This window comes from Cucurbita pepo, chromosome 4 (assembly GCF_057944985.1).
Source record: "Cucurbita pepo subsp. pepo isolate OVF chromosome 4, ASM5794498v1, whole genome shotgun sequence".
Classification (NCBI taxonomy): Eukaryota; Viridiplantae; Streptophyta; class Magnoliopsida; order Cucurbitales; family Cucurbitaceae; genus Cucurbita; species Cucurbita pepo.
The window spans coordinates 7,829,213-7,854,636 of NC_141801.1; the positions used below are offsets into that span (position 1 = coordinate 7,829,213).

Genomic DNA, 25,424 nt, shown 5'->3' on the forward strand with positions numbered 1-25,424 from the left:
CTTCAACTATATCTAGTTGACCAATTATGTAATCAATCAATCAATGCATTATATTAAAAGAAGTGTGTTTACTTGTTCGTTAAGTGGAAGTGCTCTTTAATGGAACTTTTCCTCAGTTGATCAAACCAAGAAACTACCGATTTTGCTTGGTGGGTTATAAGTATTTGAGTTATCAATTTATTTTATCTATGAATTGGAACAATGAACTTATTCAAATTAGTTGAAGTCGCTCATTTCATACTAGAAAAGTTTGTATATGAACAGGGATCAATTTTACTTCATCTACCCATTCTAGCTCGAGAGTGGTCCTCCTGCACCGACCACTCTACTCCACCCATTCATTTCATTTGTGGTCCATTGTTGATACTTATCGATCAAGCAAAAGACACGAAAGTCAAATGTCTCATTTATACAATTTATACAATTTTCTCTATTGGCTTCCCTTCAATCTTTAATATACCATAGAACTTCAATAATTTCGATAATTTAAAAGTTACCCGTTCATCTCTATGGTTCGATAAAACTTAATAAGTAGTTTTCACTATTAGAAACTCTTAATGTCAATCCCGTACTCAACCCGACAGTGAATTCTAAAGCTAAAGGTTACAGAATTCAAGCTTTGACACTGCCAGAATAAGCTCCCTTCTTGTTAATTGTTCTGATAGCAGTTCAGTTGCAGCAATGCCATAGGCTTATCACACACTAATGAAATCAAAGTTTTTTCACATTGAACTCATCTGATATGAGTATTATTTGCTGGTAAAGCTATTAAAAATGGTTGTCTTCTCATTTGTCCTTGCAAATAATGTTCATTTCTTCTCACTCGACGACAACTCGTCCACCGGGTACCAGTGTCGGTTGAAAAACCAAAGAGAATCGGCTTCAACTGCATAGCCATCGTGGTTCCTGTTCCAACTGAAATATGCATGAGTTCGGTTCTTGATATCAAATATGGCATGCCCGAAGCTTGCTTCACGATACACCGAGTACGAAGGCTGTGGCTCCGTCATACTGCATCACGAAACAAATGAGTTTATGGTTTATAATATGAACAAGCAGGAAACAAGTTATACTGTGAATCCATTGGTAGGATATAAAATGAGATATTGAAAGTTTACTTTGTTGCTAGGCCTTCAAGGTTTCCTCCATCACCTATTGTTATGTATACAGGTGCAGATTGATCTTTCACAGGAACACAACGGCCATTCACTATGTTGTATGCAATATTTGAAATCCTTTCCTGTATTTAGCATAAGATAATTGTTCTGTGTTACGAACAGCGAACGAAATCTTACAAGATATGAAAAAACTTCAGTTGCGACTCGTTCATGTTAGTTTTCCCTTTCGGGGTTTCCCTCAAATTCTAGCTTGCACTCGTTAAAGAAGTTTGTCCTCTTTGAGTTTTCCCTTTCGGGCTTTCCCTCAAAGTTTTCAAAACGTGTGTGCTAGGGAGAGGTTTCCACACCCTTATAAAGAATGATTCGTTCTCCTCTCCAACCGATGTAGAATCTCACAATCCACCCCCCCTTCAGGGTCCAACGTCCTCACTGACATTCGTTCCCTTCTCCAATCGATGTGGGACTCCCCAATCCATCCCCCTTCGGGACCCAACGTTTTTGTTGGCACACACCTCGTGTCCACCCCCTTTGGGGCTCAGCCTCCTTGATAGCACATCGCCCGGTGTATAGCTCTGATACCATTTGTAACGGTTCAAGCCCACCACTATCGGATATTGTCCTCTTTTTTGGGCTTTCCCTTTCAGGCTTCCCTTCAAGGCTTTTAAAACACGTCTGCTAGAGTGAGGTTTCCACACCCTTATAAATAATATTTCGTTCTCCTCCCCAACCAATGTGGGATCTCACAAAGAAAGTTGGAACGATTTCCATAAAACCAAACATAAAGAATAGACTTGAACAAATCCTTTGAGTCTTACTCCTCTCAAACATACAAATTATGACAGGCAACAGTGGTAGGATTGGAAAGGAATGTTAAGAAGAGGAAGTGCTTACAGATCTTTCATAGGCATGGACATGGCCAGCAAAGACGACATCGACTTTGTATTTTACGAACCATGACTCGTACATTACTCGCATAGTTTCTCCTTCCATGTAATGATAGTTGTAGCTGTTGTACCATGGAGAATGCATCAGAACAATCAACCATGGTGTTTCGCTTCTGTTCACTTTTGGGAACTCCATTTCAAGCCATTTGTATTGAGGAGTGTATTTACCTAGAAACATTATCAAATGGAACAAATGTTGGCTTGATTTTGTTGGATTCGACTCTCTTTATGTCGTTTTTCGGACATTCTTTCGTGGGGCGGGGCTTATTTTTTTACATGCCCTTGTATTTTCTTTTTTAATACCTTAGGAAGTGCTGATAAAGGAGAATGCTGATAAAACTAAAGGAAGTGTTTACCATAAGCTGAATAGGAAGCCAAGACTATGATGTACGAAGGACCTCTTTTGATCGAGTACCAAAACGGAGCTGTGCTCTCAGAGGCTTTATAAGGGACGTGATAACGGTTCGTATATGGCTTGAACGGCTCGGTTTCGCCCTGCAAAAGAAACATGCTTGTCAAACATATCATACTTTTATGTAGGAAACCTCATTTGAGCCATTTGCATACTTACAATTTCAGGGACAAAATCAATTTCATGATTTCCTGCAGTCCATATCCAAGGCTGATATGCAGTGCTTCTCTCTGTGAATCTTCCCCATGTATCCCATCTTACATTATCATGAAATGGATAGTTATCAGCATAAGATAGATCCCCCACAAACAAAACTGTTTTCCCTTTGTGTGGATTTTGTTCATAATGAGTCAACGTTATATTCGAATCAAAACTCTGGCCAAGATCCCCTGCAAACGACGTTAAACACCACGACATTGAACATACAAGTCGGAGCAACCAAATCGACAAGGCGTTAAAAAAACGATCCCAACAACGCTTAAAGTATCAGATAGCTAAGCTAGAATTCTAGTGGAAGGAACATTTCAGCTAGCTTCTAGGAACAACAAACAGACAACTATGGCATGAGCAATTAACTCACCAATGAGACCAAACGTATAGGGGACATCCGGACCGACTTCTGGAGGAGTGACGAACCAGAACGTTCTCGGAGAGTACCCAATTCCCACTTCATAGAAGTATTTGGTGTTGTACTGCCAAAAGATAAGTTAGAGAATTCAGAAATCCTAAAGAGAAGAACAAGAGTTGCCTTGATCTTGACAAGTAATGTAGATTGAATTGAATTATCTGTACCTTCAAGTTTGAAATGGTGCAGTGATGAATGTAGCCAGAAGTGTAGTTATAGAACTTATAAGTATATACTTTTCCAAAAGCATGTTTCTTAAGCTTGCTGTTCTCACTCCAATACAATACTTTATTTGATCCTGCTTCATTTGGAGTCACCCATGAAACAATCACTGCCTTCCCTTCATGATCTCCTTGGGTGATATGAACCTTCAACGATCAAAACATCCAATAACAAACCAGAAGTGGGGAAAAGAGGCTAAAATTGTAGCCCACAGGCAGTCATTAGATCCTCAAAGACATTCAAGATCAAACTTCAAATGGAATAGCTCAAGGGTTCAAATACACCAGATAGCAGACTCAGAAATCCTATATTCAAAGCTATGGATCACCACATTGATACTCACTTGTTGTATATGGTATTAATTTTCATGTCCACTGGCCTTAAGAGTATGAACAAAAGACTAGAACTATACCATAACTAGTCAGCCTACACTTAAAGAGTTTAATGATAGTTTTGTTGTAGCGTAAGCGGAAGTAAGATCGTTCGTACTCATATACCCACAAACAGAAACTAAACAAAGAGATACAAAGATTTACGTGGTTTGGAGAGAAGAAATTTCCCTACATCCACGAGTAGCAATCAATCTCGATAATCAAAGTGTATATCTCACACTTTCACACTACAAAGTCTCTCAACAAAGTTCTTCCCATATTCAAACTCAATACTCAATCATCCTAGACAACCGTAGACAACCGTTTATTTGAATCAAAATAGTTATGAACTAAATGAGAGTCAATAACCAAAATAAACAAGAATACGAACCATATAGATCTTCACGACAAGTTACAACAAGTTTAACAGAGAAAGAAGAAGCAATGAAGTTGAAATTTAAGGAAAAAGAGACCTGCTGAGGAGCATTATAACCAGGAGGCAGAGCAAAAACATCACTGTCAAGAGGCATATCCACAGTTTTCTCAACATTCCTCACAAACCGACTTGTTTCGCCGCCATTACAGACCTCCACGCCATTCAAAACAAGAATCAAAACAGCAAAAGAAGCAGAAAACGAAAAATCCACAACTCTCATCCTCACCTCTCTGTTCTAATGGCGATTCCCAAATCTCAATCTCAGAAAGTCAAAACAAACCACCACTCTTCAAGAACCCTCCCCCCAATAAATCCGAGCAAAATATCATCAAAATAACACAAAAAATTTGAAAACCTCAAAAGATAAGTCAATGCTCAGTCGTTCTCCGCAGCAAAGTCCACTCTGAAATAGTTGGATGCGATCACCGAATGTTCATATTTGAGAAACTCGAGAGACCCATGACGGCATATTCCCATTTGACTTCGTGGATGCCTTTGATTCCATCGAATTTGATCGAACGAAGGATCATTCCTTTTCATTCCCATATTTCATTTTTACCTTCACGTCGTTCTCGTCTCGCGCTTACTTCTCCGTCTCAGAGGCGGTTGTCCAAATGGGGTCCCATCGATTAGGAGTTGAATTTATAATTTGTTAATTCAAAGTTCTTATCCATTCATATTATTCATACTAGGGATCATAATTTGGCTCACTTTATTCATTGAATTTAAACAAAGCATCTTTCATAATTAAAATAAAAAATTTTGATGATCTTAAAATTAGTTTCTTGGTCGAGGGTTCAATTCCATCATCCGCTTCGATTCATCTAGTTATGATAAGATAAGGAAATCAACTACAAGGGGGTAAGATTCGGATTACCTTGAAATTCGAATCACTCCAGAAGCAAGATCGATCATGTCTAGCTTCAATGATTCTTGTTGATCAAATATCTCAAGACAAGAACACTTGATTGAGATTCGAATCACTCCACAAGCAAGATTGATCATGTCGAGCTTGAATGATTCTACATGCAACCTAAACTACATAGAGTTGCAAAGAAACTTAGCCGTGGCTAAAGAAAGCACAAATGCTTCTTTTAATATATTTTCCAAGTCTGCTTACAAATACAACATACATGACTTTATATAGCCTCAAAATGAAACTACTAAAGCCATTCCAATGGTAACATTCATACTTAATCACCATAATTAGCCATGATGTAAATGTAACCGAAATTAAATAAAAAGTCTTAAAATACAATAACTCTAAATTGTAACCCACCCAAAATTTACAACAATCAAACTTCATTCTTCTTCCATGTGGCATGAATTGAAACATCTTTTGATAATTTTGACAACATTTTCTTCAGATCTTCATTGAAGTATATTGTATGATTGATGTCTCTTGGTTCATATCAAGTTACTACGACATTTTTATCATTTTTCTATTACTATTCTCCTACAAAACACTAAACGCTCACTTTCGCAGAGCTTCTCAAAGATCCGTGTAGATAGAATTACATATTTGATCGTTCGACGTCATGGAAGGTCTCACTCCAGCATCCACTTCGATCCACACAACTATCATGGCAAACACGAAACGCCCACCTTTGCAGGGTTACTCGAAAATTTTCACAAATAGAATTGCATATTTGATCACTCGATGTCATTGAGAGTTTAATAATATATTTGAATGTGCACGCAAGTAAGCGAAAAAATTAAGATACCAGACTAATTATTAATGAGATATTTTTAAGGATTTTTTTAGTTAAAGATTTGAACATTTGACTTTTTGATCGAGAATACATGTTAATGTTAATTGATGCTGATAAATTATTTGAGATATCCCCAAAGTTTCTCCATAATCAGCTTCTCCGTCTATCGGTTATTCTTAAGTCACTAGTTAGAGCAAACAATCCATAAGACACTCAGTCAAATATGCAAACATTTCCCTGATTAGTTGGAGCAAACAGGTCAAGCTTGAATGATTCTAAACAAACAATTTAAACTATATAGAAGCAAACACAAAGATTCCCTTTTACAAATACAACATAGATGGCTTTATATAGCTGTTGGCTTTCAAAACGGGTAATATTAAAAAAAAAAAAATCAATTGTTATTTTTAATTTTTTTTATAAAAAAAAGTAGACTAACCAAACCTAGCTAAATCCAGCCGTGCACTCCAAACACAGGCCTTAGAAACCCGACCAACCCAACCCAACCCACACTCCAAAAATATTTTCTTTAAAAAATATTAAAATAAAAAGTATTCGGAAAATAATTGGATTAACTTAATTATTTTTTAAAAAAATACTGTTTATACAAGCTACATTAATAATTAAAATCTTATAAAGTTCAAATATCAAACATAGTTATATCATTAACATCAGTTACAAACGTCAAATATTCTTAATTTTTTAAAAATAAAACAGGGTCACGTAAAATGTCAACCTGCAAACCAAACAAAATTTTTTACTTTTTCAAAAATTTAACGGAACCCAAATTAAACAAAATGTATTTATTAAAAAATATTTTTGAGTTTGTCTTTATTTATTATTGATTTTAAATATGATAATTAGAGTATTTTTATAAAGTATTTACAATTAAAATAAATATTTTAAAATTCAGATTCAAAATATTTATTTAATTTTTTTAAAAAAGTTGAGGGACTTCAAAGTAAAATTATAATTCTTAAAAAAAAGGGGACCAAAATTAGAATTAGAATTAAATATAGGGTGGGAAAAAATAACTCCAACGGCCACCACATATTTTTAACTAACTAACTGAAAATGGCGGGAACTCCGCCGCCACGTTAAAGCAATCTATACCGTTAAGTTGTGGGGCCCACAAGATAATGTAAATCTACGGTCAATATTCGCAGTTCATAATATTTTGAATTATCCATTTACAAAAATAGATATTGTATTACCCTTAATTCTCCCGCTTTAAAGCACCTTAGAGCCACCGTGAAGCCCTTGGTAATTTGCCTTTAATCATGGATCGGAGTTTCTTGTTGTTTTCCGTCGTCATCGCCGCCGCCGTCCTCTGCTCATCGGAACCTTTGGCCTCGACGTATTCCGTCAGTCCGCTGATTCGTCAAGTTATTGACGACGGCGAATCCAATAATCTCCCGCTTCAAGCGGAGCACCACTTTTTGCTCTTCAAGCGAAAATTCGGAAAATCGTATGCTACTGAGGAAGAGCACAATCGCAGGTTCAGGATCTTCAAGGCTAATATGCGACGAGCGCTCCGCCATCAGTCTTTTGATCCATCCGCTATTCATGGCGTCACTCAGTTCTCTGATTTGACCGTTTCTGAGTTTCAGAAAACCTTTCTAGGGCTACGAGGTCACCGTCTTAAACTTCCTCTAGATGCCAATCAGGCTCCGATTCTCCCTACGGAGAATCTTCCGGGTGATTTTGATTGGAGAGAACGTGGTGCTGTAACTCCTGTGAAAAATCAGGTTTCGTGCTATTTTTTCACCTCATTTTCCTTGTTTAATCGCGATCTTTCGAGTTCTAGATGTGATTTGAGTCTTGTTTGTTCTTTTTCCTTAATTTTTGTTGGTAAACAAATTTTTTATCTGTGGAAGATTGAAGGACGATTGTTAATCTGAAATGCTTTTTGCGTGTGTTTTGATTCTTAGTTCTTACGCCATATATTAATGTCATTACAATTAGCTGCTATCCTTCCATTTTGGTTTGTTGAAGCTTAGCTATGAACATGTATATTGGATCAGGGAACTTGCGGATCCTGCTGGAGTTTCAGTACAACCGGTGCCCTTGAAGGTGCTAATTTCCTTGCGACAGGAGAACTTGTTAGCTTGAGCGAACAGCAGCTTGTAGATTGTGATCACGAGGTTTGTTTCCTTCTCTGTTTCAAATAGCTGTGTAATTGCTCTGTTCTCATCATTCCCACTTATAAATAGATCATGATAGCTATGTAATAACTTTATTCCAATTGAAGTTGTGATTAATTTCTTGTGGATGTCAGGATGCTTAATCAACCCTTGATATTTCCTTCCATTTTTCTCGTGGTTACATTCATTGTTGTCTTGGGTTAGGTCCATTTTTAGGGAAAAAATCAATTTCAAACCTCGAATCACTCCACAAGCAAGATCGATTATGTCAAGCTTATGATTCTAAACCTGCAATCTAAACTATATATAATTGCAAAAAAAACTTGGCTGAGTAAAGGAAAACCCAAATACTTTTTATACTACCTTATGAGAGTGGTAACTTTCATATTTTATGGCCACTAGATATATTTTATGATCATAATTAGCAACTATGTGCTTGTTGTGGGATGAATTGGAACATTATTTTATGACCATAATTAGCAACTATTAGCAACTATGTACTTGTGGGATGAATTGGAATATCTCCGTAATAATTGGAACAACGTTTGTTTTCTTTACCGATGATGATTGATGTCTTGAGTTCATATAAGATGGAAACTTTTTAACTTGCATTTTCAAGTTATGGATATAATCTTGTGTATTCTGCAGTGTGATTCAGAGGAAGCTGGTTCCTGTGATTCTGGTTGCAATGGTGGCCTGATGAATAGTGCACTTGAATACACACTAAAAGTTGGAGGTCTGATGAGGGAGCAAGATTATCCCTATACTGGAATCGATCGTGAAACCTGTAAATTTGACAGGTCCAAGATTGCTGCATCAGTTGCCAATTTCAGCGTTGTTTCACTTGATGAGGATCAAATTGCTGCAAATCTGGTGAAAAATGGCCCACTTGCAAGTAAATACCCTTTCATCTTCAAACGAAAATTGAGTTTCTTTGCTTTGTTATTTACTTTTAGGAACAAAAATCGTTTCAAAATCTTAACGAACAAGGCCTCTATATCTGCTGAACTAAAAACGTTTCAAAATCTTAACGAACAAGGACTCCAAATCTCCTGAACTTCTAATATCAAACGGGTCACTAGCAGCTGATAGAAGTTTTGTTTTTTACCCAATGCAGTTGCTATCAATGCGGTGTTCATGCAGACATACATAGGAGGAGTATCATGTCCATTCATATGTTCAAAGCGGTTGGATCATGGAGTTTTGCTGGTGGGTTATGGCTCAGCTGGGTATGCTCCCATCAGAATGAGAGACAGGGACTATTGGATCATCAAGAACTCTTGGGGACCAAATTGGGGAGAAAATGGGTACTACAGGATTTGCAAAGGTAGGAATATCTGTGGAGTTGATTCCTTGGTGTCAACTGTTGCAGCAGTTCAGACTCCCATTGCAGCACAAGCTGAGTAGATGGAGATGGGAGGAGGATCCAAGTTCATGAAACTGTGAATTCTAAAAGCTACGTTCAAGGCTGATGCACTTATTATCAGCTACAGCCTATTATGCATATATCTTTGTTATTACACCAATAAACCCAACAAAAAATAAGACACAAAGTTAAGTGTATATTGTTTTTATTCATCATTGTTCTTCTTGGCGAGAATGTTCCAAGAAGCCAAAATTCAATAACGTTGATTCCCACAAAAGCTCTCTAATTCAATAACGTTCGTTCCCACAAAAACTCTCTAGTTCAATAACATTCATTCACACAAAAGCTCTCTAGTTCGATAACGTTCATTCACACATAAGCTCTCTAGTTCGATAACGTTCATTCACACAAAAGCTCTCTAGTTCAATAACGTTCATTCACACAAAAGCTCTCTAGTTCGATAACGTTCATTCACACAAAAGCCCTCTAGTTCGATACATAATTACCCGACTCTAAACTTGGTGACGCTCACAAAAAAAATAATTCACCTTTCAATCCTTGACATTACTCAATACCTAACTCAAACAAACTATATGCCTTCAATACACATACACATCATAGAATTAATACACAAATTAAGTCACATTGCCGATATATGTAAACAACTAACAACAAAGAAATCACCTTTTGTTTGAAGTTCTAAGTTAGAATAAACTTTTCAATAGTCGAAAGACATTATTTTATTGATGAATGAAATTAAAAAGTGAAAACTTTTCAACAAAGCTTGCTAATTCATTATTAAAAAAGAGAAGATTAAAAGATCTAAACAGATGTTAATGCTTTTACACCACATAGAGAGCATTAAAAGCATCAAAGATGGAATGCTGATCATTGAAAATCTGTTCATTCCTTTCATACCAAAGAATCCAAAAGAGCAATCAGTTGAAAAGATCTTCAAAACCTTTTTTTCACTTAGAATTTCATTTAAATGAGATACTTGTGCTCGATTTCACTTCAAAAAAGGATTAAAGAAAGCAATATTATCCACAACTCATGAACTTGTGTATTAAAATCAAAACCCACATCTAAGAATAAGTTCATATCAATCAAGGAAGACTAGCACTGAACCAGCACAGCTCTTCTAAATAAATATTCGCAGACATAAATATATATAAATATAGAGAAATGATTCAGTATCTTTGATTATTATTACATTAGGTCATTACTTTTACCACTTACAAAGGCAGAGGCCAATCTAAGAAGCCAATTATTTTCCTTTTGCAGCACAAGGAAATGAAAAAAAGCAAGTGCTAAAGGCCAAAACCACATGCACTCCTTAACAAAGGACGATGACAATTACCATGCCATCTTTAGATTGAAAAAAATGAATACAAACCACTTCTGTGCACAAACCAAAACAGAGCTCTCATGGCTTCATATCCAATCGAAGATTATTCATCATCTTCGTCAAGCAATGCAAATGAGAAAGGATTGAATTTGTAACCGTCTCCCTCGTAGAACTTGTTTTGAAACTCGACCCAATGAAGACGCAGTGCATGAAGGAAGGCACTTAGAGTCTCCATCAATAGCAACACACCCACGGTAGCAAAAATAAAAACGATAATGCCTACTATTAAGATTATAACGTTATTGAACCTGAGGAAATGAAATTTTTTGTTACTGTTTTGTTTTGTTCAACCATTGTAATTAACTATCCACTACCACCAACTTAGAGGGATTATAGAGAATGGTCTAAAAGCACAGCAGCTATATAATGCAGGCTACCGATTTAGATGTGACAATAGGTCAATTCTCTTAATCCCCTAGTCTATAATGCAGAACAACTTAAAGGAAAAGACGTTAACACGAAGAATAATTACGTACCCTGCAGATAGAACGAGAACCTTGTCATAGAACACACTTGACAACTCCGAGTGTGCAAGACTGGAAAACAAAAAAATTAAAATTAAAATTAGCAAACCTTAAAGCGAACAGGCCGTTGAAGGCAATAAATTATTATGAGTACTTTGCACTGTTCGTATTTAACAAAGGAAGACTTTCCTTCTTTTTTAAGGGAACATAGAATTCTCTTTAACTCCACCGTGTGGCGCTAATTGGGGTTCTAACAGAAGTTAAAAATTTTAAATTCTAACATCATCAAAGTTCCATTTACATGTATAAGGCAATGTGTCAGAGAAAAGAAGAAAAAAATAGTGGTTCATGCAAAAAAAAAAAAAACAATCGATAAAGAATGGCAATGCCAAATACGTAACCAAGAAAATGAAAATGGATACCGCTTGATTTACATACCTTAAAGCCCATAGACGAAGATAGGAGGCTGTATTTGACACTGCTCCAAGCACAAATTCAATGGTATGTATAAGCTGATGCACAAAAACCTCACTGAACTCGAACTCCTCGTGACCATGTGAATCATGATGCGAGTCCAACTCAAGGGAATCATCAGCACTTGGAAGTGGCGCATAACACTGGCCTTGGAACCTCTGAAAGAAACATGATTGTCAGATAAAGAACCTAGTCAAACATAACAAAGGATCTCCACCGACCTACACACACACACACACAAGTAGGACCAGTAAAGAGAATCCAAAGCAGACCTGTTCGTGCTGTTTCTTCAAAAGAAAAGGCTTTGGAAGCAGCATCCATGGCACGGCAATAAGGGCGAGTAAGAGGAGCACAATCTGGAAACAGGAGGGAAAAAAGAAGCGTATGAGAAAAATAAATCCAACAGTTCATAGGAACATCAATATTAGTAGGACGAGACCTGAACATTTTTCTGCCCAGGAAAAAGCTGATTTTCAGCCAGATCTTCAGTTGGGCCCAAAAACATATATATCATTACGTGGTACAGATCAGCTTTTGAACCAGTGCACCACTTTATGATGATCAGAAGAGAAAGATAACCAAAAAGGCTGTTCAGAAATATCATCTGTGGCAGAAATTGGAACCTGAAAAGTGTACGCATGAGTCAATTCAATATTGACAAACAATGCAAAGCAGACGATTTATTCACAATAATCGTTATTTACGATATATATATATATATATTCTTCTTTTTTTTTTTTCTTTTTTTTTTTTTTTACACAATTGTTATTCACTACTTATGAAGAGCAGGATGATAGACCCAAGTAACTAGAATCATATTGAAATACAGAAGATTGAAAAACTACAATATAACCCCAAGTATTTGAAGTATGTAGAACATCCCCTCTCTTTTTCACGTTCAAGTGTGTGTCATAATATAGAGATATGGCACAGTCGGTGTGAAATAGTACTTTTGACTAAGATACGCTTCAATATTACTATGTCACCTAAATTGTGGTGTGATAATCAAGTTGCACTTCACATTATGTCTAATCCAGTGCTACGTGAGAAGACTAAACAGTAAACATATTGAAGTGAATTAATGAGAAAATATAACAAGGTTGGTGTCCGTAAGTATGTGAAGATGGGAGAACAATTGGGAGATATTCTTAGTAAAATCTTAAATGGAGCAAGAATAAATTATCTTTACAATAAGTTGGCCATGGTTGACTTATTTTCTCCAGCTGGAGGGGAGTGTTATAATATATATGTTATTGTGTATAGTCGTCATTTAATTGTACATTCTTCTAGTTTAGGCTTCTCTTGTCTACCTATATATGTGACTCTCTAATCTAAATTAGGAGTATTTTTCCCAATACTTATTGCACCCTACGGGATGCACCCCCTTCCTAACCCCTTCCCACAAAAAAATTCATCATCACTCCTTCAAGCCTCACTCTAACCAAATAAGGAAGATGGGAATCCCCTCAAAACCAATTGGTTCATGGGAAGCCTGCCTCCAATAGAAAAGAACGTCTTTTTCTAAAAAAAAACAATCATTTTTTATTTTTTGTTTTTGAAAATTAAGCATGTATTTCTACTTCCACCTCTATCTACTTTTTACCTATGTTTTTAAAAGGCCAAGTTTTGAAAAAAAAAAATAAATAAAAAATATAGTAGTTTCCAAAAAATTGTTTATAGTTTTAAATTTGGCTTAGAATTCAAATATCTTTTTAGGAAATATTAAACTAATAGTAGAGAAATGATGAAAAAAAAAAAAAACAAACCCAATTTTCAAAAACTAAAAACTAAATAGTTATCAAACGAGCTTTTAAGTAAATCTATGAAAAAATTGATAAAAAAGTAAAAATAGTACAAAAGAACTCACCAGATATTGATGCTGTTCCGGAAAAATGTAGCATTGAAATAGCTTATTATAATTCCAAGATTCATTTGTGCAACTCCAAGGAGAATTGACATTTTCATTTTCAGAGAGTTGAGAAATGGAAGCTCACTTCGAGTGCCATGCCATACAGGATCCAAGCCAAATGGATATGTAGAACCCGCCTTTATCAACCCCACAGTGGTAGAATCGCTACAGTTGATGGGGATTAACGAGTCTCATAGAGCATGAATTAGAGAAAAATGTGGCTAAAGTAGAATAAAGGTTACATTGATATACCTGCAATCAGGACTACGGCATTCATATGCTGAGCGACCAAATAGTCCAAATGGGACTGAGAAGAACTCATTATAGATCAGACCCGTGTATATCGAAAATAGTGACATCATCAAAATGACATAGCGTCCACCAAAGGCCATTTCAGTGATATCTCCAAGCTTCTGAAATTTCAAAAGAAAAATAAAACAGTTAGATTTCGCTAAACCCCTCTCCAAGTAACAAACTTTCTTCAAGAAAAAGATAAAAATAGAAAATAAAAATAAAAAGCAAAATAAGTAGAAGCATTGTCGTCTGGGTCAAAATCCTAACTGCTAGGATGGGCCCATATCTTTTGATGGTTTACCTTGTGCCACAGAAAACAACCCTCCGGAGGCACCTCTGAATGCACAAAAACATTGACCCAACCGAGCAAAGATTTCTAATGAAGAAATTGTAGTGCGTTTGGAAACTGTTTTCCAAACAATTTTCCCTTTTCTAGAACAAATATTCTATGAAAACGGGATTGATTCTGAAAAATTATTCTCTCATGTTGTTTTAGATATTCTTAGACGACCTATTTTTTTTTTTTTAATAAATGATTTTCGTTTTGTGAATAGTAATTTACAATAACATCAAATCAAAAAACAGTTCTGAAGACAAAAATGAAGATCTGTTTTGGAAACAGTTCTCCAAGCAAGATTTTACCGAATCCTAATCCATTTGCCCAAAATCGAGGAAATTTGAACCTTGAGCCAGCCAGCCCAGGTGTTGATCACCGGAAAAAGGAAATATTCCAGACAATAAGTAGCATTAATCTTCAGTAGGCATCTATGCTAATATGTTCCAGGTAAAGGAGTTTGACCGCACCCTTCTGGGAGTCCTCATTGTCCAAACAATGATAGCATCTATCTAGGCATCTATACTAATATGTTCCATGAACGATTCACATGTGAAAATCCTTAATAGGTTGCAAACTGAGTCCATGGTAGGGAAACATCCACCCCTCCTCCCAAGCAAACTCACTAATCTTTTTCTTTTTCTTTCTTTTAACAAAACCAAGCTTTCATTGAGAAAACAAAAGAATGTACAAGGGCATACAAGAAACAAACCCACAAAAAAAAAGAGCTCAAACATTCACAAAAGAAAGGGATCCCAGAGAAGGTATCATCATCTTTAAACTTCCCTATTATGTTCAAAAGCTGCAAAAGACTGTTGGTCTTTATTCTTCGTGTGGTTTAAGCCAAAATGATTGAACTGATTGTTTATTGAGTTTGATGTATCCTGTGCTTTCCCTACAGCTGTCTACTCAACTTTGAAGTGGCATTTTCTTAAACTTGAAAGCTCCTTCTATTTAAGTGGCGAGAGTCAGGAGTATCCTGCGGTCCACTGGAAAACAAAAGAGCACTGCCATTTTCTAAGGGACAAAAATTAGGACCGGATAAGACCATTTTAATTCTTTTACAACTTTGTGTACCTTTTTAAGCATACCACGCTCTATTCTTTCGTCATTAACACCAAGTACCAACCAAAGTGTCCTTTGTCAACTCCAGTGGTTTCTTTTATTTACTCTTTTTCATGCCACCCATGACAAGTTTTATTTCTTATATATATATACCTTAACCCAATCTGTAAATAGCAATGTCAAGGAAAAGAATAGGTAATGCCTCCTAAACGAACAAATAACCAGCCAAGTGGGAGATTTCTTTGATATTCAAGTTCCTTCGAAAATTAAGCAACCAAAATCATTCCATAACACAACCAATGGGTGCAGTTGCTCGAGTCTTTGTTTTGACGTCATCATGTAGGGGAAAATCTTAGACTTTCTCAATGATCAAAGATAACATGTGGTCTATGAAAACGGCAGAGCATAAGGTGAAAGAAGAGAATTCCAAGAACTGATTGCTCCCACTAGTAGACACTTTCGTGTGCCACTCTCAACAAGAACTCAGTCCACCAAAAATTACAAACACCACAGAGGAAGGTGGAAAAACAATCAGTCAACCAAAATTACAATCATCATATACCTTCAACCCAATGGGACTCTGGTATGATTTCGTGACAAGCATCAACAATATCTCTACTAGAATTCCAGGTTTTCTGAACTTTTTAGAGTAAGATTTATCTCAAATCATAGAGGGCTGGGTTTCTTTTTTGGAAGAAACAGCATATTACAACCTTTCTTGGCGGGGTTTTTATCAAAGAAAATTCTTTTGTAATTACAACTTTTCTACAGTCTATAACAATTGGAAAGTTTTCTTTTAGCTTCTTTTGGGAGGGGGTTCTCACTACCCCCAGCCCCTATGTAGTATTTCCCCCCTTCTTTCTTCATACAATCTCGTTTCTTATCAAAAAAAAAAAAAAAAAAAAAAAAAGATTACCGTACAGCCCCTGGAAGAGGAAGATTCCTTGGCAAGCAAGGACGCTTCCAACATTTGGGATAACAGGTAACTAAAATGAACTTTTGAGGATAAGCCTTTTATTACCTAGAAGGGAAGAATTCGAATTAAATTAAACACCTTGCTTTGAACTTCACCTCTTCAACATCTACAAGTTTTGTTTCAGTTTTTTTATTATTGATGGATGATTGGGTGTGTTTGATTTTTGTTCTTAATAGTCGAGTCATTATGTGTGATCGTGGTATACCATTATTTGAGTGTTCATGGTATATCTGTCAATGGGATAATCAAAAGAAATTAAACGCAGGGCTTAGCTATCATCTAAATTTCTTACTCGAAACTACAATTGATGCAACAGCTTCTACCACTAGTCAACCATTAACAAAATTCACGATATGGTCATTCCTTTAAAGTATTCAAGTCAATTGATTCAAAATATGACCATTCTAAGAAATCAGCCATCCACAATAGTAACGCTGCCATGCCAAGAATATATCTAACAACCTTCATGAGTCGAGCAATAAGTAGAAGTTTCATGATGATTACCAAGCTAGTTAAAATCATCAGAGATTGATCGGGAAGATGCATGCCATAATTTTAAAGGGAAGTTAGCTTCGAAATTTAAGAGTCATTTTGATGGGTATAACATCATCAGATTATTCTAAGAACTTTGGAATTAAATTAGTAGCAAGTTCTCGAAATTTACCTGAGAAGAAAGTTTTTTTTCCCGTAATATAAAATAGAGTGTTGCAAGTAACAGACATATTCCATGCCCCCAATCACCAAACATAACAGCAAACAGAAATGGAAACGTGACAATGGTGTATACACCAGGATTGGCTTCTTGATACTTTGCTACCCTGTATTTACACAGCAGTTACGTTCAGTCATACTTCTGCCAGTGACATGTGACCAAGAATAAGATGCATTTAAGCTAAGAAGATCTGCCAAAGAAAGTACTAATGAGAACTTAGTTCTCATGCTCTTCCTACCTAATTAAAAAGTAGGACTTAGGAGAATGAGAACTAGAACATTCCAGAATGGAGCAAGATCTAGCTCAAAATATTAATACCAGGTTACCATTTACCAGAAAGGACAGGGAGAGGGACCTTTTGTAACAAGAAGAGGAAGACAATACAGAATTAATATTTCATGTATTCTTCAAAACTTAATAATCATGGCTTTCTGAGATAGATAGTATATGCATGCAAAAAGTAAGCTCCGGTCCCCTTCTTCATGGCTTCAAAAGTAATTATCATTTTGTAGAAGAATAAGCAAGTGAAAATCAAATAACGGTTCTCTTAATGGTCAAGTTTAATCTAGCCAGAGGAATGACCAATGTGAATGGTAAGCATAAGATTAATTCGCTATTGACTTTTTCATATATTAGGCATTTTACTGTTGATAGTTTGGGATTCCAATTGTTCCACCTCCATGTAATTTCGGTAAAGAAAAAAAGAAAGTAGCGTCCATTATTTTTTATAGAGTATAAGTAAATAGGGCATCAGACTTACCCATAGGCATCGACAATTTCTTGAAAGGCAGTGGAGAATTTGTTTGTCCGAAAATAAGTAGGTGGTGCTTCTGTAGTTAATAAAACCTGGAAAATTGGTCCAACTTGGGAGTTGGAGTCAGTTGCTGCTCGCTGGAGTGCATCTTGAATCTGCAACAAGTTTGTTCTCAAAAGTAATATTCAACTCTTTGTAACAAAAAAGTTTGATTTGTATTTAAATTGCTCAAAGAACTAAAAAAATAAGCAAAAGAGTTTACCTGTTTTGTGGCAAAAACAGGACCCCATCCCTCGGCGACCAGACATTTTTTGGTTACATCAAGGCTAAGCATGTTCAAGATATGGTATATGGACTTTTCCTTCCTCGCCTTCAGAGTTCAAAAAGTAATGTTAAGATAATTAGAACAGTATAATAATCAGCAAATAAAAAATCTGCATCCACATTAGATCACAGATTTAAAATGTGAAAAAAAAAATTGTGGTTTATAACAGACCATGATATTCCAATTTTCAAAATGTTCTCCAATATTCTTCAACAGATTACCCCGGTGCAGCAGCCCTACATCTATTGTAGTCTTCAGCTCAGCCAGTTTTCCAGAAACCTATATTCGTGGTAGTTACATAATTGAAGTTAGAATGCAAAATATTGAAATAGAAATTCAGGGAAACTGATGATAATGACAAAGGCTAACACAGATAAGTCTTAATAAATGAATTTTACGGGATTCAAATTTCTTCTTCTTTTAAAGGAATTAATGTACATATTAAAATATGGGATTGAAATTTCAATAATTATATTAACTTCCAACCCTTTTTTCTTTATTGTAACTCTAAACTTCAGTACCTTAAAAGGCAGCTTCCAAAGCAATGCAAGTTTGAATCACTAGCTCAGACAACATAAGCAAATTACAATATGTTGCCTCTATAATTTGACTGTACAGTATTAATGACTTCCCTTTCGACTTGGAAATTGGACCCCCAAACAATATTTGTAATGTTATATTTTTAAAACATGTATAAACATAAATAAAATAAAATACATGCTAGCAATTTCAAGCAAAATAATTTTTTTTCCTTTTCGACTTGGAAATTGGAGAGGGTTTATGATTTTTTTTTTTTTTTTTTTTTAACATAAATAACCATACATATATGTATAGCCCACTGGACTACTAAAAACCCCAATGAAATCCTACCACAATCCTCTCCCTCTCTTCTAGCTGCCGGTACCCTTTCACTCTTCCTCCTCACCTACTCTTTATGGATTCTGTTGTAGTTCTCCTTCCTTCACTTCTCTCCTTCCCCTTGTCTCCTTCCTTGGAAAATAAAGGCTAGAACTACAACTCCCGTTCAGTTATTGGAGAAAAATTTTACCATTGAAGTCAACAATGATGTTAGAGGCACTGAGGTGAAAGAGATAATTCCTCCCTTCTTACACAATGGGGGAGCCTCTCATGTGAAATCTTGGATTAAAGACTCAAACCAACCCACTCCTCTTGTTTTCATTTTTTCGGAAAGGAAACAGAAATTTCATTCATATGTGAAACGTTACCTACAGAAACCTATCCCCAAATAGAAGCTAACAGAAAAGGCTCCCCAAATAAAAGAATAAAATAAAGAACACACCAAGATACGATCATTTCATTCCAGCTACCTTAATCACATTTAAATATGAGATTTTTGCTCAACCTCTAGATTTGGGATCACGAAGCATCTGGATAATGTTGAAAAGTGCATGAAACCAAGAAACTTGGAAGATTTTCAGGAGTGGATTCCAACATCATCTGCTGAAAGAGCAATAAGCAATAAGAGACAAATGCCTCAATTCTTTTTCACTGCCATTTTAAAACATATACCAGGACACAGTCACCGGCCCAAATGAGAACATTGGATTCTCTCATCTGTGTTTAAGCCGTCATGACAGTCCACAGGAAAAATCTCTCTCGGGTCCTTTGCCGTCCAAAATTTCCAATTACAGTTTTTATGCTAACCCAGGTTTTTTTCTTTTGCAAGTCAGATGGGAGAATGAGAACTTCACTACTCCTAGAGGCTGAAAACACCACTCTTTTCAATCTTCAATTCTATTGCATTTCATCTCATTTAATAATTCTAGAAGGCGCTTAAACTCCTCTATCTCTCCCTCAAAAGTAAGTACTAGTTGGTTATTCTTTCTGCCCAAATATCAGTAACAGACACTCCCCTCACCTAAGAAAAAGCAAAAAAATTGTGGTAAGTAATGCGCACGTGACAGCCTCTCTAGAGAAATCCAACATCCAATGATCATTGCTATCTACGTTCCAGCATAGCAAGGAAGGCAAGCCTAGATTACTTACTACATCCATGTCATAATTTCTGCAGATAACTTTGGGGTCTGATTCAATATTTTCTCTAAACCAAAAGCCTCGTATTTTGCACAGCAAGCAAATAAATGTTCTGAAATTGGGTGCTAAAACTTCACATATATAGTGCTCGAAGGGAAAATAAGTTACAAATCCTCAGTTGGCATGGGAAAGCCATAACAACATAGATATGCCAACTTTGCTGAGCAGGATTCACATGAAATTGTAAAGGAAGGTACAAAAGAAAATGCCAAAGCCAAGCAAAACTACGCTCTAACTTCAGAATTGATCCCAATCACAATAGAATTTCACTCGACATTCTATTAAGTTCTTCAAGCTAGCAGGAAAGCGTGAGCTGAAACATAAGAAATATAAAGATCTACTAAATCAACACCAGACCCAGGCAACAGAAAAACCAAGTGAACAAGTACTAAGAAAAACCAAGTTGATCAAATACTAAGAAAAACCAAGCTTTGTAGAGAAAAGAAATAACGTTAAATCTGTAGGCAGGGGAACATTAGGTGAGCAAATTCAATTCAAGCAGGAATAGATTCAATACCTCAGCGATCATTTGGGCTTGTTTCCCCAAGTCCTCGGTAAAAGGGTAACGGTTTGCACCAAATGCCTCACATATTTTTAGAATCTTATTCTTCGCTCTTTCTCCAGAGTAAAAAACAACAAACACGTTTTTCTCAACCTGTAGGAACAACGAGAAAAATATATATATAATAGAAGTTTATGCATGAGTAGAGATTTTTAGTGTTATGCGCAATTAACATCAATAGAAACTATTTTGAGTAAGAATATCATGAATTGAGAAGGGAGGGGTATCATAGGAACCAACTAATCAAGCTATGGGCCTCTGGTTAATAATCCTGCTACTAAGAGGTCACAAATAAATTTTCAGAGATTCTCAACTACTGATATCAAAATCAACTCTAAGACGGTCTCAAAGAAGCAGAAACTCAAGTAAATTATTAAAGCTGGGGGCGTTCAGAAGAAATTATAGAATAGCTCTCGGGAAGAAAAACTGGTTGTTCCCAAAGAGGAGAATCATTCAATGGCTGCAACAGGTTCAAGCATGTGTCGGCAAGATTACATGGGCTGGATAGTTTAAGCAAGAGATTGTCAAGCTGAAGAAGACTTCTTAATACCCACAAGTGTCTTGGCCAGTTTGCAATTGCATCGATAAATCTCACAAGCCAAGTCCACTAGTCTCACAAGCCAAGTTCAAGCAGATTGAATCCTAAAGATTCTACCTTTTAATGGATTTTTAATTTTATGATCAACTTTCTTCTACCTCAATATTTTAAGGTTATAAATTTTTGTAGGAGACTTACTAGCTAAGCTTTCATACAGAATGATTAAGAGAGAGACAACAAGGTTAGTAAATACAATTCATCAGTAGACTGTTTTAGGGCTCGCATTCCATGAAACAAAGATAAACAGACATGACCATAAGATGTATTTTTCTTTGATGACAAAAAATGAGAAGAAAAAAACTAAAAAAGATAATCACAAGCTCAATGTAATTGTTTCTTGTCCAATTGAAAAATAGTATGGATAATCGTTACAATAAAAAAATAGTAAAAGAATTTACACCGGTGTTATTTCAAAACTTTACCTTCTCTCCAGAAATGGGATCTGGAACAGGATCGTCAACTGCAGCCTGCTTCAGAAACACATTGCCCCTGGTTGCACGAAATAGTATCCTCTCAAATGCCATAGACTTTTCCCGAGGAACAAGACCAGAGAGAAATCCCAAATTAACTGGCTTCGACTGATCCGCAGATGATTCCTTCATCATAAGGCAAATGAAGTTAGACCATGTAAAAATACAAGATCGGTTAAACTTGAAAAGAGACTTTCAAAATTGTACTTGTTCCAACAACAATGGAACTTCTATTGAATCTCCACCAACTCGCCTAGATTCAAATTCTCTTTGCTGCTCTACGGCACTGCTTTGCGCTGAACTGAAAAACTCACCAGCCTGACAAAAGGAAATTCATCAACTTTTAACTCATATGTTGAACAGAAAAATGACCAATTTAATGAGGTAGAATACCTACTAAATAAAAATTAATGTAAACATGAAACATGCAATCGTAATGCTACTCCATTATAAATTCAAAAAAGGTAAAAACTAAACAATCTATTAATTGAAGTTGGACACTTTATAATCTATTAATTGAAAACAAGTACACTGCACAGCGATGATAAATCCCTATCTAAGGAGTTGATATGTCCTTCACTTCTTTCTTTATTCCTTTTGTGAGGACAGAAAGTGTCCAACTTTGCCAACTCAAAAACTTCAGGCCAAAAGCAGCTAAAAACTTGTGTTACTTTTCAGAACGCCAATAGAATAACTTTACTGCTCTAGGAACAAATGAAATCTAACTTATCACAGTATTTATCATATCCCAAAAATTCCAAGAGTATTATTACCATGAATAACACACCATAAAGGGCTGGTAATATGACTATTTTCTTGCATCACGTGATTTAAAGTGAAATAACTGCAAGTTTTCTAGGTCAAAGTTCAGAAGGATTTACCTTCTGCAGAACAAGCTTGTACTCCACAAGTTCATTGTAGGAACGCTGTAGCTTCTCACTATTAGCATTTATCTCAACCAGTTCTGCCTCAAGCTCACCAAGTTTAACCTATAATGCGATAAAAAAAAAAATAAACAATCAAGACACGAAACACCAGAAACCAGTTTAGCTATTAATAAAATTGTATGATACCTCAAGGTCATCTATACTGATATCAACTTGTGACACAGAACTTTTGCTTGACAATCCAGCCTTCAACATCTGTTCCTTGAAAAAATGCAATTTGCGTGCCATCTCTCCACATCTTTTGATCTTGTTAGAAACAAGAATAAGGAAGGTAAGTGCAACAGAGAAAGAGAAATAAAGATCTCAAACTGTAGGAAACAAATCATTTCATTGAATGGATGAAATTAAACATTGATGAAATTCTATACAAGAGAAGATAAACTGTAGTTATAAAAGGGGGCTCTTTTTACATCACATAAGTTTTTATTTGTTTTATAGGGTAAAAACTAGAAACAAATGCAGCAAATAAAATGGTCTTTTGGAACATGAGTCAAGACATACCTGTGCAGCATAAGTACGCTGGAACGGGCTTTTCTCAACATTGAGCTGGAAGAATTAATACATTGGGTGGTCAGGAGTTATAGAAGAACCAAGAGTTATCGGCATGCTAAATATCAATTTTGGAAATGACTACATGAGAAATACAAGTTTACTATTTCGACAGAGAAGAGAACAGCAGGAATCTGGTACACATGCACAACTCTAGTAATAACTCATAAAATTAAAAAATATGTTCCATCAAAAATACATGTGACATAATATTACAAAAAATATCTTTCATAAGAAAAATAACAGTATGATATGAATAATATCTATATTCCTGCAATACAAGGATCGGACACAAGACTAGCACCTTACGTTTCATCCAAGGTGGCAAAATCCTGTCCTTAAAGCTAAAAATTTTGGAAATGACCACATCAGCAGCACGTACAGTTAACCACATCAACCCTAGTACTTCAATTAATTTATTCAGTCTCTTTTTAATCATGAGAAAATTGTTATTGACGAAGTGATGCAAACAAAAGTTAGTTTCCAAAAGGAGCTTAAAATATGCATCCTGATTCTAGTTAATTACATGTTGAGCATAATTACAAAAAAAGATAGGAGACCAAACATCACGGGTATAATTAAGAAAAAGGTTTCATTGAGTTTGATTTTAATATTTGGAATAGTCGTGCACAGAAAGAGTGTTCTTTCTCAAAAAAATTAAAAAGAGATTAAGAAGTAACGAAAAGCTGACTTCTTATGGCTTATATTGGGAAATTTTCAAACCTCCTGTGATTGTATACCATATGATATCGACTTAGACCCTCCATGTTTTCTTTTTTAAATTCCTCCAAATGCTCTACAAGAATTTTGAACCCCAATCTACAAGTGCTTGGAATTTGAAACAATCACACGAAACTTCAGTATTTTATCATCATAAAGTTTAAGAGCTATATACTCTAAATAGATAGACCAAGACAGTAGGAATTTTGAACTGCAGAATACTAAGCTATGTTCAACCTTTGAAGGGATTTTACAGTTCCTAAGCCTCCCATTTTCACTAACTATCAAGCCCTATTTCGACAAGTCCATGAGATAAAAGATGTCGACCAACAACCACATAGTTACTGTATGAGTAATTAAGCAAACGAAGCGTGAAGATATCTCAACCCGAAAAAAGTAATTAAAATCACCACGAGTTGCAACAAATTCAAGAGAATTTACTTCATCACAACATACCAACATCACAGTTAATCACAATAAACTAAAAAAAGTAGCAATCAAGATCAATCGAAACATCAAGAAAGAACACGCAGCTCAGCCTCATGATTGAAGACCAACAAAAACAAACGAACAGCCAAATTACACAATCCAAGCAACCAGGCATTTCTCCCAAGCAAACCAAGAATCAAAAAACAAAAATCAAAGAAGTAGAAGATTAGGAAGGTGCACAAACATCTTTGAACTGGAGAAGACCGAGATCACCAAGGTAGGAAATGGTGCGATGCGCAGCCTCGATGGGAATGATGAGCTGCACCAGCTGCATCGGCTCGGAGCGGAACAGATCCATGGATGGACAGCAGCCACCTCGAGTATCGCCCATAGCTGGTTCGAAGACCCTACTCCAATGGTAATCTTGAGGGCCCTGATGAGTGAATCTTGATGGGATTGAGAAGAACAGAGCAGGGAGGAATCTGGAAGAAGAAGAAGATGAAGGAAAAGGGGAGAGATGGGCTTGGATGCATACACGTAAACATGATTCCACCTGTTTTGTTTTTTTTTATTTGGATTTTTCTTTTTCCCTTTTTTGCCCCTAAATTATTGTTATTTCGATATATTCGTGTCCCAATCAATTTCTGCGCCTTTTATATCCCCGGATTCACATTTTTATTCTGAATCACTTTTCTTTTTTTTTTTTTTTTTTTTTTTTTTGCTAAATTAATAAAAATAATTTTAAATATTAAACTTTATCTCATAAATATTCTTAAAACTAAGTAAAATGTTTTAAGATTTTAATAATATTTTTAAACTTTAAAAAATAACTTTAAATTTAAAAAAAAAAAATCAAATATCTTTTTTTCGAAACTATTAATAATTTATTTCAAACTATGTTCTTTTACTTTAAAGTGGTTGGAAAAATAACAACTTTCAAAGTATTTAATAAATAACTTTAAATTTTTAAATTTTATTAATCTCCTTAAATAAAATATTATTACTCTACAAAATTGTTTTGAACTTTTT

General features: G+C 35.6%; 3 protein-coding genes across 3 annotated transcripts; 1 reads left to right on the top strand and 2 right to left on the bottom strand.

The window, feature by feature from the left end:
- Nucleotides 1-618: 618 nt before the first annotated feature.
- Nucleotides 619-4,760, bottom strand: LOC111792625 (purple acid phosphatase). The gene is made up of 8 exons (XM_023674150.2): nucleotides 4,166-4,760; nucleotides 3,267-3,467; nucleotides 3,055-3,166; nucleotides 2,634-2,863; nucleotides 2,419-2,557; nucleotides 2,010-2,230; nucleotides 1,119-1,240; nucleotides 619-1,011 (listed from the first exon to the last, which is right to left on the bottom strand). The coding sequence occupies exons 1-8, from the start codon at nucleotides 4,346-4,348 to the stop codon at nucleotides 810-812; spliced, it is 1,410 nt and encodes a 469-aa protein (XP_023529918.2). The 5' UTR covers nucleotides 4,349-4,760; the 3' UTR covers nucleotides 619-809.
- Nucleotides 4,761-7,080: 2,320 nt separating this feature from the next.
- On the top strand, nucleotides 7,081-9,644 carry LOC111793673 (putative cysteine protease RD19B). The gene is made up of 4 exons (XM_023675663.2): nucleotides 7,081-7,588; nucleotides 7,865-7,984; nucleotides 8,633-8,879; nucleotides 9,102-9,644. The coding sequence occupies exons 1-4, from the start codon at nucleotides 7,121-7,123 to the stop codon at nucleotides 9,389-9,391; spliced, it is 1,125 nt and encodes a 374-aa protein (XP_023531431.2). The 5' UTR covers nucleotides 7,081-7,120; the 3' UTR covers nucleotides 9,392-9,644.
- Nucleotides 9,645-10,489: 845 nt separating this feature from the next.
- Nucleotides 10,490-24,935, bottom strand: LOC111793057 (V-type proton ATPase subunit a3). The gene is made up of 18 exons (XM_023674759.2): nucleotides 24,640-24,935; nucleotides 23,199-23,243; nucleotides 22,824-22,943; nucleotides 22,632-22,739; nucleotides 21,958-22,068; nucleotides 21,703-21,876; nucleotides 20,638-20,775; nucleotides 18,237-18,344; nucleotides 18,003-18,110; nucleotides 17,747-17,895; nucleotides 16,939-17,092; nucleotides 13,858-14,018; nucleotides 13,564-13,770; nucleotides 12,136-12,319; nucleotides 11,969-12,052; nucleotides 11,661-11,854; nucleotides 11,235-11,294; nucleotides 10,490-11,006 (listed from the first exon to the last, which is right to left on the bottom strand). The coding sequence occupies exons 1-18, from the start codon at nucleotides 24,784-24,786 to the stop codon at nucleotides 10,802-10,804; spliced, it is 2,457 nt and encodes an 818-aa protein (XP_023530527.2). The 5' UTR covers nucleotides 24,787-24,935; the 3' UTR covers nucleotides 10,490-10,801.
- Between the last annotated feature and the right edge of the window lie 489 nt (nucleotides 24,936-25,424).